This window comes from Nerophis lumbriciformis, linkage group LG02, assembly GCF_033978685.3.
Source record: "Nerophis lumbriciformis linkage group LG02, RoL_Nlum_v2.1, whole genome shotgun sequence".
NCBI classification, from domain to species: domain Eukaryota; kingdom Metazoa; phylum Chordata; class Actinopteri; order Syngnathiformes; family Syngnathidae; genus Nerophis; species Nerophis lumbriciformis.
The window spans coordinates 3769978-3789542 of NC_084549.2; the positions used below are offsets into that span (position 1 = coordinate 3769978).

At 41.1% G+C, this 19565-nt stretch overlaps 1 protein-coding gene across 2 annotated transcripts in view; it reads right to left on the reverse strand.

The window, feature by feature from the left end:
• Positions 1-269: 269 nt before the first annotated feature.
• The window catches only part of LOC133606398 (carbohydrate sulfotransferase 15-like), an 80687-nt gene continuing 61391 nt past the window's right edge, over positions 270-19565 (reverse strand). For both annotated transcript variants that reach the window (XM_072915045.1, XM_072915043.1), the window contains 4 exons: positions 13421-13577; positions 13196-13352; positions 9934-10081; positions 270-1084 (listed from right to left, as the gene is read on the reverse strand). In XM_072915045.1, the coding sequence (XP_072771146.1) occupies positions 894-1084; positions 9934-10081; positions 13196-13352; positions 13421-13577 (653 nt within the window). In that variant the 3' untranslated portion in view covers positions 270-893. The remainder of the gene's footprint in view (positions 1085-9933; positions 10082-13195; positions 13353-13420; positions 13578-19565) is intronic.

The window sequence follows — 19565 nt, forward strand, 5'->3', positions numbered from 1 at the left end:
ATTATTTTTAACCACCTTTAACTTGTTAACAATATTAACTATATGTGTTAAACATGCTTGCATTATCTTTAAACACCTTTAACTTGTTAACAATATTAACTATATGTATTAAACATACTTGTATTATCATTAAACACCTTTAATGTATTAACAATATTAACTATATGTGTTAAACATGCTTGCATTATCATTAAACACCTTTAACTTGTTAACAAAAACATATATTTCATAAATAAGCAAATATAAATTATATATATGAATGAGGTAGATCCCCACCGACTTGATCAATTGAAAAGTAGCTCGCCTGCAGAAAAAGTGTGAGCACCCCTGGAATAGACGTATAAGATTTCATGGGATTTAGCGATTAGGAGTGACAGATTGTTTGGTAAACGTATAGCATGTTCTATATGTTATAGCTATTTGAATGACTCTTACCATAATATGTTACGTTAACATACCAGTTGGTTATTTATGCCTCATATAACGTACACTTATTCAGCCTTTATTTATTTTAAATTGCCTTTCAAATGTCTATTCTTGATGTTGGCTTTTATCAAATACATTTTCCCCCAAAAATGCGACCTATACTCCAGTGCGACTTATATATGTTTATTTCCTTCTTTATTATGCATTTTCGGCCGGTGCGACTTATACTCCCGAGCGACTTATACTCAGAAAAATACGGTACTTTTGGATTGTTTTGTGTCATGTTTGTGTGTCCTCAATTGCTCTGTTTATTTCTATTCTGAATGTTGCTGGAATTGTACTATTATTGTATTAGTGTGTATTATTTTGTTGGACTTTTGAATAATAAAAAAAAAATACGCAACCTCTCTCCAAAGAAATAAATAGCAGAATGCAAACCTGACTTGAGTGTCTTTCCAAGAAGGAAGTCAAGAGTCACTCCAAAGGAAAACCTGGTCCTGGAGTACAGAGGCCAACTTGTGGTTGAAGGGCTGGTGAAAGTCCCCCAGGAGCCTCCTGGTGCACGGCAGCATGGGGCCCAGGTTCTTGTCGGCCGCTCGCCGGGTGTTGGACGACGGCCTTTGGACCAGCGCCGCCTTCGCTTCTTTGGGTAAAGGACCTGACAACATGGCACAGATTGTACTCAAAACACTATTGTTGTGTAACTGATATGACAATTTGACGCTCTTTGACTTTTTAATCTAAAAGGTTCTAAAAGGGTTCTTCTACAAGGGCTGAGGTTCTAACTGGAACCATTTGCTTCTGAAAAACCCTTTCCCGAAGAAAGGGTTTTTCAAGGGTTCTTGGTAACGCTAATGGTTCCAGTAAGAACCATTTTGATCCAGAGAACCCTTTAAAACCCCTTTTCTGAATAATTGGTTTTAAAAGGGTTCTCACTAACACTAAGGGTTCCAGTAAGAACTATTTTGATTCAGAGAACCGTTTTTGGAAGAAAGAGTTCTTCAGGGATTGTTGAAAGCATGGGTAAGATCCTGTGTCACCAGGGACATACTCCCTGATAACATTTGCCAATAATGGTGCCTATCTTTAAATAAATGTTTTTCTCATTAAAATGTTTGTTCAATGTCAACATGATAAATGACCACAATATAACATGAACTAAACTGATCTGTAGAATACAATATGGTTCTTTATAGAACCCTCAGAAGACAAGACGGTTATCGGTGAAAACCTTTGAAAAGGGATGTTTTTAGAACCCCCTGTGTCAGGTCTAGATGAAACCTTTGAAACATGAAAGAGTTCTTTGTGGAACTCCCTGTGTGGGTTCTAGATGAAACCCTTGAAACCTGAAAGGGTTCTTAGTGGAACTCCCTGCATGGGTTCTAGATGAAACCCTTGACAAACGAAAGGGTTCTTAGTGGAACTCCCTGTGTGGGTTCTAGATGAAACCCTTGAAATACGAAAGGGTTCTTAGTGGAACTCCCTGCGTGGGTTCTAGATGAAACCCTTGACAAACGAAAGGGTTCTTAGTGGAACTCCCTGTGTGGGTTCTAGATGAAACCCTTGAAATACGAAAGGGTTCTTAGTGGAACTCCCTGCGTGGGTTCTAGATGAAAGTCTTGAAATACAAAAGGGTTCTTAGTGGAACTCCCTGTGTGGGTTCTAGATGAAACCCTTGAAATACGAAAGGGTTCTTAGTGGAACTCCCTGTGTGGGTTCTAGATGAAACCCTTGAAACCTGAAAGGGTTCTTAGTGGAACTCCCTGCATGGGTTCTAGATGAAACCCTTGACAAACGAAAGGGTTCTTAGTGGAACTCCCTGTGTGGGTTCTAGATGAAACCCTTGAAATACGAAAGGGTTCTTAGTGGAACTCCCTGTGTGGGTTCTAGATGAAACCCTTGAAACATGAAAGGGTTCTTAGTGGAACTCCCTGCGTGGGTTCTTTGTAGAACCTCTCATGGGGGGTTCTGGGTGGAACCTTACACACACAGTTCTAGGTAGAACCCTCCAAAAGGGTTCCAGGTGGAACCTTTATAAAAAGGTTCTACCTGGAGCCAAAAAGGGTTCTCCTATGAGGACGAGCCGAAGAACCTTATATGGTTCTACTTAGCACTTTTATTTCTAAGAGTGTAGTACCCGCACTCTTTTACTATGAAGCCACGCTTAAGTAACACGTGGCTTGGCATTGTCTTGCTGAAATAAGCAGGGGCGTCCATGGTAACGTTGCTTGGATGGCAACATATGTTGCTCCAAAACCTGTATGTACCTTTCAGCATTAATGGCGCCTTCACAGATGTGTAAGTTACCCATGTCTTGGGCACTAATACACCCCCATACCATCACACATGCTGCCTTTTACATTTTGCGCCTATAACAATACGGATGGTTCTTTTCCTCTTTGGTCCGGAGGACACGACGTCCACAGTTTTCATAAAACTCATCAGACCACAGAACACTTTTCCACTTTGCATCAGTCCATCTTAGATGAGCTCAGGCCCAGCGAAGCCGACGGCGTTTCCGGGTGTTGTTGATAAAAGGTTTTCGCCTTGCATAGGAGAGTTTTAACTTGCACTTACAGATGTAGCGACCAACTGTAGTTACTGACAGTGGGTTTCTGAAGTGTTCCTGAGCCCATGTGGTGATATCCTTTACACACTGATGTCACTTGTTGATGCAGTACAGCTTGAGGGATGGAAGGTCACGGGCTTAGCTGCTTACGTGCAGTGATTTCTCCAGATTCTCTGAACCCTTTGATGATATTACGGAGCGTAGATGGTGAAATCCCTAAATTCCTTGCAATAGCTGCTTGAGAAAGGTTTTTCTTAAACTGTTCAACACTTTGCTCACGCATTTGTTGACAAAGTGGTGACCCTCGCCCCGTCCTTGTTTGTGAATGACTGAGCATTTCATGGAATCTACTTTTATACCCAATCATGGCACCCACCTGTTCCCAATTAGCCTGCACACCTGTGGGATGTTCCAAATAAGTGTTTGATGAGCATTCCTCAACTTTATCAGTATTTATTGCCACCTTTCCCAACTTCTTTGTCACGTGTTGCTGGCATCAAATTCTAAGTTAATTATTATTTGCAAAAAAAAAAAAAAAATGTTTATCAATTTGAACATCAAATATGTTGTCTTTGTAGCATATTCAACTGAATATGGGTTGAAAAGGATTTGCAAATCATTCCATCCATCCATCCATCTTCTTCCGCTTATCCGAGGTCGGGTCGCGGGGGCAGCAGCTTAAGCAGGGAAGCCCAGACTTCCCTCTCCCCAGCCACTTCGTCCAGCTCCTCCCGGGGGATCCCGAGGCGTTCCCAGGACTGCCGGGAGACATAGTCTTCCCAACGTGTCCTGGGTCTTCCCCGTGGCCTCCTACCGGTCGGACGTGCCCTAAACACCTCCCTAGGGAGGCGATCGGGTGGCATCCTGACCAGATGCCCGAACCACCTCATCTGGCTCCTCTCCATGTGGAGGAGCAGCGGCTTTACTTTGAGCTCCCCCCGGATGACAGAGCTTCTCACCCTATCTCTAAGGGAGAGCCCCGCCACCCGGCGGAGGAAACTCATTTCGGCCGCTTGTACCCGTGATCTTGTCCTTTCGGTCATAACCCAAAGCTCATGACCATAGGTGAGGATGGGAATGTAGATCGACCGGTAAATTGAGAGCTTTGCCTTCCGGCTCAGCTCCTTCTTCACCACAACGGATCGATACAGCGTCCGCATTACTGAAGACGCCGCACCGATCCGCCTGTCGATCTCACGATCCACTCTTCCCTCGCTCGTGAACAAGACTCCGAGGTACTTGAACTCCTCCACTTGGGGCAGGGTCTCCTCCCCAACCCGAAGATGGCATTCCACCCTTTTCCGGGCGAGAACCATGGACTCGGACTTGGAGGTGCTGATTCTCATCCCAGTCGCTTCACACTCGGCTGCGAACCGATCCAGCGAGAGCTGAAGATCCTGGCCAGATGAAGCCATCAGGACCACATCATCTGCAAAAAGCAGAGACCTAATCCTGCAGCCACCAAACCAGATCCCCTCAACGCCTTGACTGCGCCTAGAAATTCTGTCCATAAAAGTTATGAACAGAATGGGTGACAAAGGGCAGCCTTGGCGGAGTCCAACCCTCACTGGAAACGTGTCCGACTTACTGCCGGCAATGCGGACCAAGCTCTGGCACTGATCATACAGGGAGTGGACCGCCACAATCAGACAGTCCGATACTCCATACTCTCTGAGCACTCCCCATAGGACTTCCCGAGGGACACGGTCCAATGCCTTCTCCAAGTCCACAAAGCACATGTAGACTGGTTGGGCAAACTCCCATGCACCCTCAAGGACCCTGCCGAGAGTATAGAGCTGGTCCACAGTTCCAAATCATTGTATTCCGTTTATATTTACATCTAACACAATTCCCCAACTCATATGGAAACAGAGTTTGTAAAATAAAGCCAATAATGCAATTTTTTCCGGTCCCCTTTATTTAGAAAAGCATCGCAAATTACCGAAAAGTATCGAAATAATATTGGTATCAGGACAACACTAGTCACTAAAATATCATGCAAAAGTGCAGATTCCAACCATTGAAATACTTAGTATAGTTCAAGACTTATGGTCAATTGAAAACATCATAATAGCAGTGGTTCCTCTCTTTAAGAAGGGGAACCGGAGGGTGTGTTCTAACTATCGTGGGATCACACTCCTCAGCCTTCCCGGTAAGGTCTATTCAGGTGTACTGGAGAGGACCTCGGATTCAGGAGGAACAGTGTGGTTTTCGTCCTGGTCGTGGAACTGTGGACCAGCTCTATACTCTCGGCAGGGTCATTGAGGGTGCATGGGAGTTTGCCCAACCAGTCTACATGTGTTTTGTGGACTTGGAGAAGGCATTCGACCGTGTCCCTCGGGAAGTCCTGTGGGGAGTGCTCAGAGAGTATGGGGTATCGGACTGTCTGATTGTGGCAGTCCGCTCCCTGTATGATCAGTGCCAGAGCTTGGTCCGCATTGCCGGCAGTAAGTCGGACACGTTTCCAGTGAGGGTTGGACTCCGCCAAGGCTGCCCTTTGTCACCCATTCTGTTCATAACTTTTATGGACAGAATTTCTAGGCGCAGTCAAGGCGTTGAGGGGATCCGGTTTGGTGGCTGCAGGATTAGGTCTCTGCTTTTTGCAGATGATGTGGTCCTGATGGCTTCATCTGGCCAGGATCTTCAGCTCTCGCTGGATCGGTTCGCAGCCGAGTGTGAAGCGACTGGGATGAGAATCAGCACCTCCAAGTCCGAGTCCATGGTTCTCGCCCGGAAAAGGGTGGAGTGCCGTCTCCGGGTTGGGGAGGAGATTTTGCCCCAAGTGGAGGAGTTCAAGTACCTCGGAGTCTTGTTCACGAGTGGGGGAAGAGTGGATCGTGAGATCGACAGGCGGATCGGTGCGGCGTCTTCAGTAATGCGGACGCTGTATCGATCCGTTGTGGTGAAGAAGGAGCTGAGCCGGAAGGCAAAGCTCTCAATTTACCGGTCGATCTACGTTCCCATCCTCACCTATGGTCATGAGCTTTGGGTCATGACCGAAAGGACAAGATCACGGGTACAAGCGGCCGAAATGAGTTTCCTCCGCCGAGTGGCGGGGCTCTCCCTTAGAGATAGGGTGAGAAGCTCTGTCATTCGGGGGGAGCTCAAAGTAAAGCCGCTGCTCCTCCACATGGAGAGGAGCCAGATGAGGTGGTTCGGGCATCTGGTCAGGATGCCACCCGAACGCCTCCCTAGGAAGGTGTTTCGGGCACGTCCGACCGGTAGGAGGCCACGGGGAAGACCCAGGACACGCTGGGACGACTATCTCTCCCGGCTGGCCTGGGAACGCCTCGGGATCCCCCGGGAGGAGCTGGACGAAGTGGCTGGGGAGAGGGAAGTCTGGGCATCCCTGCTTAAGCTGCTGCCCCCGCGACCCGACCTCGGATAAGCGGAAGAAGATGGATGGATGGATGGATGGATGGATAATAGCAGCTACACTTTCCATCTTAAAGATCTAAAAAAATTATTTGGGAATGTCCGGTGGGCCAGATTGAAAAGCTCAACGGGCCACATGTGGCCCCCGGGCCTTCATATGCCCAGGTCTGTGCTAGAATAACACTAATCGCAAGCTACCAACTAGATCGAGAATTGCGAGCTGGCAACTACATCTGCTCTAATCGCAAGCTACACTATATTGCCAAAAGTATTTGGCCCATTCATCCAAATGATGAGAATCAGGTGTCCTAATCACTAATCACAGGTGTATCAAACCAAGCGCTTAGACATGGAGACTGTTTCTACAAACATTTGTGAAAGAATGGGCCGCTCTCAGTGATTTCCAGCGTGGAACTGTCATAGGATGCCACCTGTGCGACAAATCCAGTTGGGAAACTTCCTCGCTCCTAAATAATCCAAAGTCAACTTTATTATAAGAAAAGTGAAGAGTTTGGGAACAACAGCAACTCAGCCACCAAGTGGTAGGCCACGTAAACTGACAGAGAGGTCAGCATAGTGCAAAGACTTTCTGCACAGTCAGTTGCTACAGAGCTCCAAACTTCATGTGACCTTCCAATTAGCCCACGTACAGTACGCAGAGAGCTTCATGGAATGGGTTTCCATGGCCGAGCAGCTGCATCTAAGCCATACATCACAAAGTCCAATGCAAAGCGTGGGATGCAGTGGTGTAAAGCACGTCGCCACTGGACTCTAGAGCAGTGGAGACGCCTTCTCTGGACTGATGAATCACACTTTTCCATCTGGCAATCTGATGGACCAGTCTGGGTTCGGAGGTTGCCAGGAGAACGCTACATTTCGGACTGCATTGTGCCGAGTGTGAAATTTGGTGGAGGAGGAATTATGCTGTGGGGTTGTTTTTCAGGAGTTGGGCTTGGCCCCTTAGTTCCAGTAAAAGGAACTTTGAATGCTCCAGGACAGCAAAACATATTGGACAATTTCATGCTCCCAACCTTGTGGGAACAGTTTGGAGCGGGCCCCTTCCTCTTCCAACATGACTGTGCACCAGTGCACAAAGCAAGGTCCATAAAGACATGGATTAACTTGACTGGCCTGCACGGAGTCCTGACCTGAACACGATAGAACACTTTTGGGATGAATTAGAACGGAGACTAAGAGCCAGGCCTTCTCCACCAACATCAGTGTGTGACCTCACCAATGCGCTTTTAGAAGAATGGTGGAAAATTCCTATAAACACACTCGGCAACCTTGTGGACAGCCTTCCCAGAAGAGTTGAAGCTGTAATAGCTGCAAAAGGTGTCATATTGAACCCTATGGGTTAGGAATGGGATGGCACTTCAAGTTCATATGTGAGTCAAGGCAGGTGGCCAAATACTTTTATAAAAATAATGGATTAGATTTTATATCGCGCTATTCTATTGTTAAATACTCAAAGCGCTCACAGACAAATGTAAAAACCTAAATATTTATCCATCCATCCATCCATCCATTTCCGCTTATCCGAGGTCGGGTCGCGGGGGCAGCAGCTTAAGCAGGGAAGCCCAGACTTCCCTCTCCCCAGCCACTTCGTCCAGCTCCTCCCGGGGGATCCCGAGGCGTTCCCAGGCCAGCCGGGAGACATAGTCTTCCCAGCGTGTCCTGGGTCTTCCCTGTGGCCTCCTACCGGTCGGACGTGCCCGAAACACCTTCCTAGGGAGAGGTTCGGGTGGCATCCTGACCAGATGCCCGAACCACCTCATCTGGCTCCTCTCCATGTGGAGGAGCAGCGGCTTTACTTTGAGCTCCCCCCGAATGACAGAGGTTCTCACCCTATCTCTAAGGGAGAGCCCCGCCACTCGGCGGAGGAAACTCATTTCGGCCGCTTGTACCCGTGATCTTGTCCTTTCGGTCATGACCCAAAGCTCATGACCATAGGTGAGGATGGGAACGTAGATCGACCGGTAAATCGAGAGCTTTGCCTTCCGGCTCAGCTCCTTCTTCACCACAACGGATCGATACAGCGTCCGCATTACTGAAGACGCCGCACCGATCCGCCTGTCGATCTCACGATCCACTCTTCCCCCACTCGTGAACAAGACTCCGAGGTACTTGAACTCCTCCACTTGGGGCAAGATCTCCTCCCCAACCCGGAGATGGCACTCCACCCTTTTCCGGGAGAGAACCATGGACTCGGACTTGGAGGTGCTGATTCCCATCCCAGTCGCTTCACACTCGGCTGCGAACCGATCCAGTGAGAGCTGAAGATCTTGGCCGGAGGAAGCCATCAGGACCACATCATCTGCAAATAGCAGTGACCTAATCCTGCAGCCACCAAACCAGATCTTCTCAACGCCCTGACTGCGCCTAGAAATTCTGTCCATAAAGGTTATGAACAGAATCGGTGACAAAGGGCAGCCTTGGCGGAGTCCAACCCTCACTGGAAACGTGTCCGACTTACTGCCGGCAATGCGGACCAAGCTCTGACACTGATTATACAGGGAGCGAACTGCCACAATAAGACAGTCCGTTACCCCATACTCTCTGAGCACTCCCCAAGTCCTTCTCCAAGTCCACAAAGCACATGTAGACTGGTTGGGCAAACTCCCATGCACCCTCAAGGACCCTGCCGAGAGTATAGAGCTGGTCCACAGTTCCACGACCAGGACGAAAACCACACTGTTCCTCCTGAATCCGAGGTTCGACTATCCGGCGTAGCCTCCTCTCCAGTACACCTGAATAGACCTTACCGGGAAGGCTGAGGAGTGTGATCCCACGATAGTTGGAACACACCCTCCGGTTCCCCTTCTTAAAGAGAGGAACCACCACCCCGGTCTGCCAATCCAGAGGTACCGCCCCCGATGTCCACGCGATGTTGCAGAGTCTTGTCAACCAAGACAGCCCCACAACATCCAGAGCCTTAAGGAACTCCGGGCGGATCTCATCCACCCCCGGGGCCTTGCCACCGAGGAGCTTTTTAACTACCTCGGCAACCTCAGCCCCAGAAATAGGAGAGCCCACCACAGATTCCCCAGGCGGGGAATAACGGATAAATATTTATCCATGCTTTTATTTCAAACCTGTAAGGCAGTGTTGTTCTACCTATTTTGAGCCAAGGCACATTTTTTCATTGACAAAATCCAACACGACCGGCAGAAAACGTAACAAACTCGGTAGCCTATTTTGAAAATGTAAAGTCGTTCTCATCAAATACCTGACGCAATGAATTCAAACCACAACATCCAAGTATCACCAATTCTCTTGTGTCAAAGTAGGCCTACAAAGCAACCTGCTGCCACCCAGTGGTATGGAAGAGTATTACAAGTGACACTGGAGTGTGTTGGATCAATTCATGTATGTAAACATTGTAGGGAGACATACAAATGTGTACATATAATAAACCAAAACATTTCAACTCCCCTGCAGTACCTCTGTGGACCAGGTGAGGGTCACAGACCCCTGTTGAAGACCTCTGGTCCAGACCACAATGAAGCGATTGGAATCATCCCACTTTACATGAAGCCTTTCACTTTCACAGGTCTACTCACCTGCTTCCAGAAAAGAGAAGACTTCGTCCAGCGTGCCTTCAAGGTTTGTAGCGTAGTCCTCCAGGCGCAGAACCAGGATCTGCTCCCTGGGGAAGACGCTCAACCAGTCCAGCAAGAAGACGATATAGAGGCCCAGGTTGAGCCTCACCTGCGGGGACATAACCAAACATTTATCAGGGTTAGGGTTAGGGTTAGATTATATTTTCGGTATATTAGATGGAATCTTTGACATGTTTCGACTGTCATCTGCAGTCTTCTTCAGAAGGGTCACCTGACCACTGTGACGTGTAGGAGAACAGCAATTAAAAAACAAGGAAAAGTGAACAAAGAAGAAACCCAAAGAAAAACAAGGTCATAACCTTACCATACAATAGGGGAATAACAGCGGGTCATGAAACAACACTAAATAAACACAACAGTTAAACCTCACACAAAAACAAGACAGTTACTTCTACATCCAAAAGAGAAAATAGAACAAGATAAGAAATGCAAAGTACTTTACGAAATCCCGTGCAAATCATGCAAAAAAATCATACATGGGAGAGACAGGGAGAATGTTCAACACAAGGAAGAAAGAACATCAGAAAGAATGTGAAAAAGACTTGACCCACTTCCTGGGAAACTTATCAAGGAGCGTTTTGTATTATTAGGTCCATCAGTGCTAAATATTATAAACTTATCACTTTCCTCTGGCACTGTTCCCCTAGCATTCAAGAAAGCGGTTATTCATCCTCTGCTCAAAAGACCTAACCTTGATCCTGACCTCATGGTTAACTACCGACCGGTGTCCCACCTTCCCTTTATTTCCAAAATCCTCGAAAAAATTGTCGCACAGCAGCTAAATGAACACTTAGTGTCTAACAATCTCTGTGAACCTTTTCAATCCGGTTTCAGGGCAAATCACTCTACGGAGACAGCCCTCGCAAAAATGACTAATGATCTACTGCTAACGATGGATTCTGATACGTCATCTATGTTGCTGCTTCTTGATCTTAGCGCTGCTTTCCATACCGTCCATCATAATATTTTATTAGAGCGTATCAAAACACGTATTGGTATGTCAGACTTAGCTTTGTCGTGGTTTAACTCTTATCTTACTGACAGGATGCAATGCGTCTCCCATAATAATGTGACCTCGGACTATGTTAAGGTAACGTGCGGAGTTCCTCAGGGTTCGGTTTTTGGCCCTGCACTCTTTAGTATCTACATGCTGCCGCTAGGCGACATCATACGCAAATACGGTGTTAGCTTTCATTGTTATGCTGATGACAGCCAACTCTACATGCCCCTAAAGCTGACCAACACGCCGGATTGTAGTCAGCTGGAGGCGTGTCTTAATGAAATTAAACAATGGATGTCCACTAACTTCTTGCAACTCAACGCCAAGAAAACGGAAATGCTGATTATCGGTCCTGCTAAACACCGACATTTATTTAATAATACCACCTTAACATTTGACAACCAAACAATTACACAAGGCGAATCAGTAAAGAATCTGGGTATTATCTTCCACCCAACTCTCTCCTTTGAGTCACACATTAAGAGTGTTACTAAAACGGCCTTCTTTCATCTCCGTAATATCGCTAAAATTCGTTCTATTTTATCCACTAGCGACGCTGAGATCATTATTCATGCGTTCGTTACGTCTCGTCTCGACTACTGTAACGTATTATTTTCGGGTCTCCCTATGTCTAGCATTAAAAGACTACAATTGGTACAAAATGCGGCTGCTAGACTTTTGACAAGAACAAGAAAGTTTGATCATATTACGCCTATACTGGCTCACCTGCACTGGCTTCCTGTGCACTTAAGATGCGACTTTAAGGTTTAACTACTTACGTATAAAATACTACACGGTCTAGCTCCGTCCTATCTTGTCGATTGTATTGTACCATATGTCCCGGCAAGAAATCTGCGTTCAAAGAACTCCGGCTTATTAGTGATTCCCAGAGCCCAAAAAAAGTCTGCGGGCTATAGAGCGTTTTCTATTGGGGCTCCAGTACTATGGAATGCCCTCCCGGTAACAATTAGAGATGCTACCTCAGTAGAAGCATTTAAGTCCCATCTTAAAACTCATTTGTATACTCTAGCCTTTAAATAGCCCCCCTTTTAGACCAGTTGATCTGCCGTTTATTTTCTCCTCTGCCCCCCTCTCCCTTGTGAAGGGGGAGGACACAGGTCCGGTGGCCATGGATGAAGTGCTGGCTGTCCAGAGTCGGGACCCAGGGTGGACCGCTCGCCTGTGCATCGGCTGGGAACATCTCTGCGCTGCTGACCCGTCTCCGCTCGGGATAGTGTCCTGCTGGCCCCACTATGGACTGGACTCTTACTATTATGTTGGATCCACTATGGACTGGACTCTCACAATATTATGTCAGACCCACTCGACATCCATTGCTTTCGGTCTCCCCTAGAGGGGGGGGGGGTTACCCACATATGCGGTCCTCTCTAAGGTTTCTCATAGTCATTCACATCGACGTCCCACTGGGGTGAGTTTTTCCTTGCCCTTATGTGGGCTTTGTGCCGAGGATGTCGTTGTGGCTTGTGCAGCCCTTTGAGACACTTGTGATTTAGGGCTATATAAATAAACATTGATTGATTGACATCGATTGAAAAAGAGACAACTGGAAGGTTTACAAGAACCCTAAAACAAAAAAAAACCAACAGGAAATCTTCAAACCAGCCATAAAAGAACAATGCAAAATAAATAACCACATCATGGACCGGGACAGCGGCAAAATCATCGGCACAAACGATGGATTAAGGAGGCGATCGAACTAAGGAAGCGGCCCAAGGAAACCATCAATTAGGATGCGGGAGCATACCTGGGACTCCCTCCTCCATTAACCATCAAGCGGCGGGGGGGTAGACTTGACAGGTGTGCCTGGTTGGCCACGCCTATAAGAACAGCTGATAGGCAACACGTCACAGTGGTCAGGTGACCCTTCTGAAGACGACTGCAGACGACAGTCCAAACATGTCAGGTAAAAGATTCCATCTAATATACCCAAAATATGGTCTGATTACAAGAACATTTGAAAAAGTGTATAAATAAGAAGACAAAATGAACATTTTTGAGCAATTTGTCTTGCTTTTAGTCAGTCAGAGTGATCAAGAACTTTCTCCCCTCTTAGATTCAATTTAAATTCTCGGCTCAAGTTAAAAGCTGTTCAAGCTGCACTGAGCAAAAAGATCCAAAAGAGGGCGCCAAAGGTCATAACTGGCCGCTCCTATCACCCAGTCTAGAAGGTCAGAAGCAGACCTGAAGTGAGTTGGCCAGGCTGGTGCTGTACACACAGAATCGGAGAGACCTCCCCAGAAGACAGGACTGGAAGAGCTTGACAGATCTGACCACCTTCTGATGGAAGTCCTCCGCTGACTTGTTGGCCGCGTTGAAGTACAAGTAGTCCGAGTACAACCTGGAGAGGAGGGGAAAAACCAGATGAGGCTCTGTGGACGACGGTGAAGACCTGCCTGCTGGGCCCACCTCTCTGCGGGGTCTCGGAGCATGATGATGACCTTGGCCCCCGGCTGGGCCGTGTGGATGAAGTCCTGGACCAGGAAGGGGGGCTCTGTCTCCTCCCCGTCGCCATGGAGATACCTCCACACCTGGTTGTCCCACATGGTGGATGCACTGGCCTCACCTGGTTACAACAAAGACACATCTTTTGAATTAAGGGCTGGGCGATACGGCCTTTTATTAATATCTCAATATGTTTAGTCCATGTCATGATACACCATATATATGTGGATATTTTGCCTTGCATATAATGACAGCAGTATGATGATTCTATGTGTCTACATTAAAACATTCTTCTTCATACTGCATTAATATATGCTACTTTTAAATGTTCATGCAGAGAGGGAAATCACAAGTAAAAGTGTATTTATTAAACAGTTATTAAGCAGTGGCACAAACATTCATGTCATTTCCAAAACAGAAAAGTGCAAGATTGTCAGAGACATTTTAAAACAACAACCTATAAAGTTGTAATATATACCTATAAAGTTGTAATATACATCTATAAAGTTGTAATATAAAGTTAAAGTTAAAGTTAAAGTACCAATGATTGTCACACACACACTAGGTGTGGCGAAATTATTCTCTGCATTTGACCCATCACCCTTGATCACCCCCTGGGAGGTGAGGGGAGCAGTGGGCAGCAGCGGTGGCCGCGCCCGGGAATCATTTTTGGTGATTTAACCCCCAATTCCAACCCTTGATGCAGAGTGCCAAGTAGGGAGGTAATGGGTCCCATTTTTATAGTCTTTGGTATGACTCGGCCGGGGTTTTGAACTCACGACCTATCCATCTCAGGGCGGACACTCTAGCCACTGAATAGGTTACATCTATAAAAATGTAATATACATCTATAAAGTTGTAATATACACCTATACAGTTGTAATATACACCTATACAGTTGTAATATACATCTATACAGTTGTAATATACATCTATACAGTTGTAATATACATCTATAAAGTTGTAATATACATCTATAAAGTTGTAATATTCATCTATAAAGTTGTACTATAAACCTATAAAGTTGTACTATACACCTATAAAGTTGTAATATACACGTATAAAGTTGTACTATACACCTATAAAGTTGTAATATACACCTATAAAGTTGTAATATACATCTATAAAGTTGTAATATACACCTATAACAATGTAATATACATCTATAAAGCTGTACTATACACCTATAAAGTTGTACTATACACCTATAAAGTTGTAATACACACCTATAACAATGTAATATACATCTATAAAGTTGTACTATACACCTATAAAGTTGTACTATACACCTATAAAGTTGTACTATACACCTATAAAGTTGTAATATACACCTATAAAGTTGTAATATACATCTAAAGTTGTAATATACATCTATAAAGTTGTAATATACACATATAAAGTTGTACTATACACGTATAAAGTTGTACTATACACCCATGAAGTTATACTATACACGTATAAAGTTGTAATATACATCTATAAAGTTGTAATATACACCTATAAAGTTGTAATATACACCTATAAAGTTGTACAATACACGTATAAAGTTGTAATATACACCTATAAAGTTGTAATATACATCTATAAAGTTGTAATATACACCTATACAGTTGTACTATACACCTATAAAGTTGTAATATACACCTATAAAGTTGTACTATACACCTATAAAGTTGTAATTTACACCTATAAAGTTGTAATATACACCTATAAAGTTGTAATATACATCTATAAAGTTGTAATATACACGTATAAAGTTGTACTATACACCTATAAATTTGTAATATACACCTATAAAGTTGTAATATACATCTATAAAGTTGTAATATACACCTATAAAGTTGTACTATACACCTATAAAGTTGTACTATACACCTATAAACTTATACTATACACGTATAAAGTTGTAATATACACCTATAAGTTGTAATATACACCTATAAAGTTGTAATATACACCTATAAAGTTGTAATATACACCTATAAAGTTGTAATATACACCTATAAAGTTGTAATATACACCTATAAAGTTGTACTATACACCTATAAAGTTGTACTATACACCTATAAAGTTGTAATATACATCTAAAAAGTTGTAATATACACATATAAAGTTGTACTATACACCTATAAAGTTGTACTATACATCTATAAAGTTGTAATATACACCTATAAAATTGTAATATACATCTAAAGTTGTAATATACATCTCTAAAGTTGTAATATACACATATAAAGTTGTACTATACACCTATAAAGTTATACTATACACGTATAAAGTTGTAATATACACCTATAAAGTTGTACTATACACCTATAAAGTTGTACTATACACCTATAAAGTTGTACTATACACCTATAAAGTTATACTATACACGTATAAAGTTGTAATATACACCTATAAAGTTGTAATATACACCTATAAAATTGTAATATACACCTATAAAGTTGTAATATACACCTATAAAGTTGTAATATACACGTATAAAGTTGTACTATACACCTATAAAGTTGTAATATACACCTATAAAGTTGTAATATACACCTATGAAGTTGTAATATACATCTAAAGTTGTAATATACATCTATAAAGTTATACTATACACGTATAAAGTTGTAATATACACCTATAAAGTTGTAATATACACCTATACAGTTGTACTATACACCTTTAAAGTTGTAATATACACCTATAAAGTTGTAATATACATTTATAAAGTTGTAATATACACCTATAAAGTTGTAATATACACCTATAAAGTTGTACTATACACGTATAAAGTTGTACTATACACGTATAAAGTTATACTATACACGCATAAAGTTGTAATATACACCTACACAGTTGTACTATACACCTTTAAAGTTGTAATATACACCTATAAAGTTGTAATATACACCTATAAAGTTGTAATATACACCTATAAAGTTGTAATATACACGTATAAAGTTGTACTATACACGTATAAAGTTGTACTATACACGTATAAAGTTGTACTATACACGTATAAAGTTATACTATACACGTATAAAGTTGTAATATACACCTATAAAGTTGTAATATACACCTATAAAGTTGTACTATACACCTATAAAGTTGTAATATACACCTATGAAGTTGTAATATACATCTATAATGTTGTAATGTGCACCTATAAAGTTGTACTAAACACCTATAAAGTTGTACTATACACCTATAAAGTTGTAATATACACGTATAAAGTTGTACTATACACGTATAAAGTTGTAATATACACCCATAAAGTTGTAATATAAAACTATAAAGTTGTAATATACGGTACACCTAAAAAGTTGTAATATACACCTATAAAGTTGTAATATACACCTATAAAGTTGTACTATACACGTATAAAGTTGTAATATACACGTATAAAGTTGTAATATACACCTATAAAGTTGTAATATACATCTATAAAGTTGTACTATACACGTATAAAGTTGTAAAATACACCCATAAAGTTGTAATATAAAACTATAAAGTTGTAATATACACCTATAAAGTTGTAATATACACCTATAAAGTTGTAATATACATCTATAAAGTTGTAATATAAAGTTAAAGTTAAAGTACCAATGATTGTCACACACAATAGGTGTGGCGAAATTATTCTCTGCATTTGACCCATCACCCTTGATCACACCCTGGGAGGTGAGGGGAGCAGTGGGCAGCAGCGGTGGCTGCGCCCGGGAATCATTTTTGGTGATTTAACCCCCAATTCCAACCCTTGATGCTGAGTGCCAAGTAGGGAGGTAATGGGTCCCATTTTTATAGTCTTTGGTATGACTCGGCCGGGGTTTTGAACTCACGACCTATCCATCTCAGGGCGGACACTCTAGCCACTGAGTAGGTTACATCTATAAAAATGTAATATACATCTATAAAGTTGTAATATACACCTATAAAGTTGTAATATACACCTATACAGTTGTAATATACATCTATACAGTTGTAATATACATCTATACAGTTGTAATATACATCTATAAAGTTGTAATATACATCTATAAAGTTGTAATATATATCTATAAAGTTGTAATATTCATCTATAAAGTTGTACTATAAACCTATAAAGTTGTACTATACACCTATAAAGTTGTAATATACACGTATAAAGTTGTACTATACACCTATAAAGTTGTAATATACACCTATAAAGTTGTAATATACATCTATAAAGTTGTAATATACACCTATAACAATGTAATATACATCTATAAAGCTGTACTATACACCTATAAAGTTGTACTATACACCTATAAAGTTGTAATACACACCTATAACAATGTAATATACATCTATAAAGTTGTACTATACACCTATAAAGTTGTACTATACACCTATAAAGTTGTACTATACACCTATAAAGTTGTAATATACACCTATAAAGTTGTAATATACATCTAAAGTTGTAATATACATCTATAAAGTTGTAATATACACATATAAAGTTGTACTATACACGTATAAAGTTGTACTATACACCCATGAAGTTATACTATACACGTATAAAGTTGTAATATACATCTATAAAGTTGTAATATACACCTATAAAGTTGTAATATACATCTATAAAGTTGTAATATCTATAAAGTTGTAAAATACATCTATAAAGTTGTACTATACACCTATAAAGTTGTACTATACACCTATAAAGTTGTACTATACACCTATAAAGTTGTACTATACACCTATAAAGTTGTACTATACACCTATAAAGTTGTAATATACATCTATAAAGTTGTAATATACAACTATAAAGTTGTAATATACATCTATAAAGTTGTAATATACATCTATAAAGTTGTACTATAAACCTATAAGTTGTACTATACACCTATAAAGTTGTACTATACACGTATAAAGTTGTACTATACACCTATAAAGTTGTACTATACACCTATAAAGTTGTAATATACACCTATAAAGTTGTAATATACACCTATAAAGTTGTAATATACACCTATAAAGTTGTAATATACATCTATAAAGTTGTAATATACACCTATAAAGTTGTAATATACACCTATAAAGTTGTAATATACACCTATGAAGTTGTAATTTCCATCTATAAAGTTGTAATATAAACCTATAAAGTTGTAATATACATCTATAAAGATGTAATATACATCTATAAAGTTGTAATATACATCTATAAAGTTGTACTATACACCTATAAAGTTGTAATATACACCTATAAAGTTGTAATATACATCTATAAAGTTGTAATATACATCTATAAAGTTGTACTATACACCTATAAAGTTGTAATATACACGTATAAAGTTGTAATATACACCTATAAAGTTGTAATATACACCTATAAAGTTGTAATATACACCTATAAAGTTGTACTATACATCTATAAAGTTGTAATATACACCTATAAAGTTGGAATATACATCTAAAGTTGTAATATACATCTCTAAAGTTGTAATATACACCTATAAAGTTGTACTATACACCTATAAAGTTGTACTATACACCTATAAAGTTGTAATATACACCTATAAAGTTGTACTATACATCTATAAAGTTGTAATATACATCTATAAAGTTGTAATATACACCTATAAAGTTGTAATATACATCTATAAAGTTGTAATATCTATAAAGTTGTAATATACATCTATAAAGTTGTACTATACACGTATAAAGTTGTAATATACACCTATAAAGTTGTAATATACACCTATAAAGTTGTAATATACACCTATAAAGTTGTACTATACATCTATAAAGTTGTAATATACACCTATAAAGTTGGAATATACATCTAAAGTTGTAATATACATCTCTAAAGTTGTAATATACACCTATAAAGTTGTAACATACATCTATAAAGTTGTAACATACACCTATAAAGTTGTAATATACACCTATAAAGTTGTACTATACACGTATAAAGTTGTAATATACATCTATAAAGTTGTAATATACACCTATAAAGTTGTAATATACATCTATAAAGTTGTAATATCTATAAAGTTGTAATATACATCTATAAAGTTGTACTATACACCTATAAAGTTGTACTATAAACCTATAAAGTTGTAATATACACCTATAAAGCTGTAATATACACCTATAA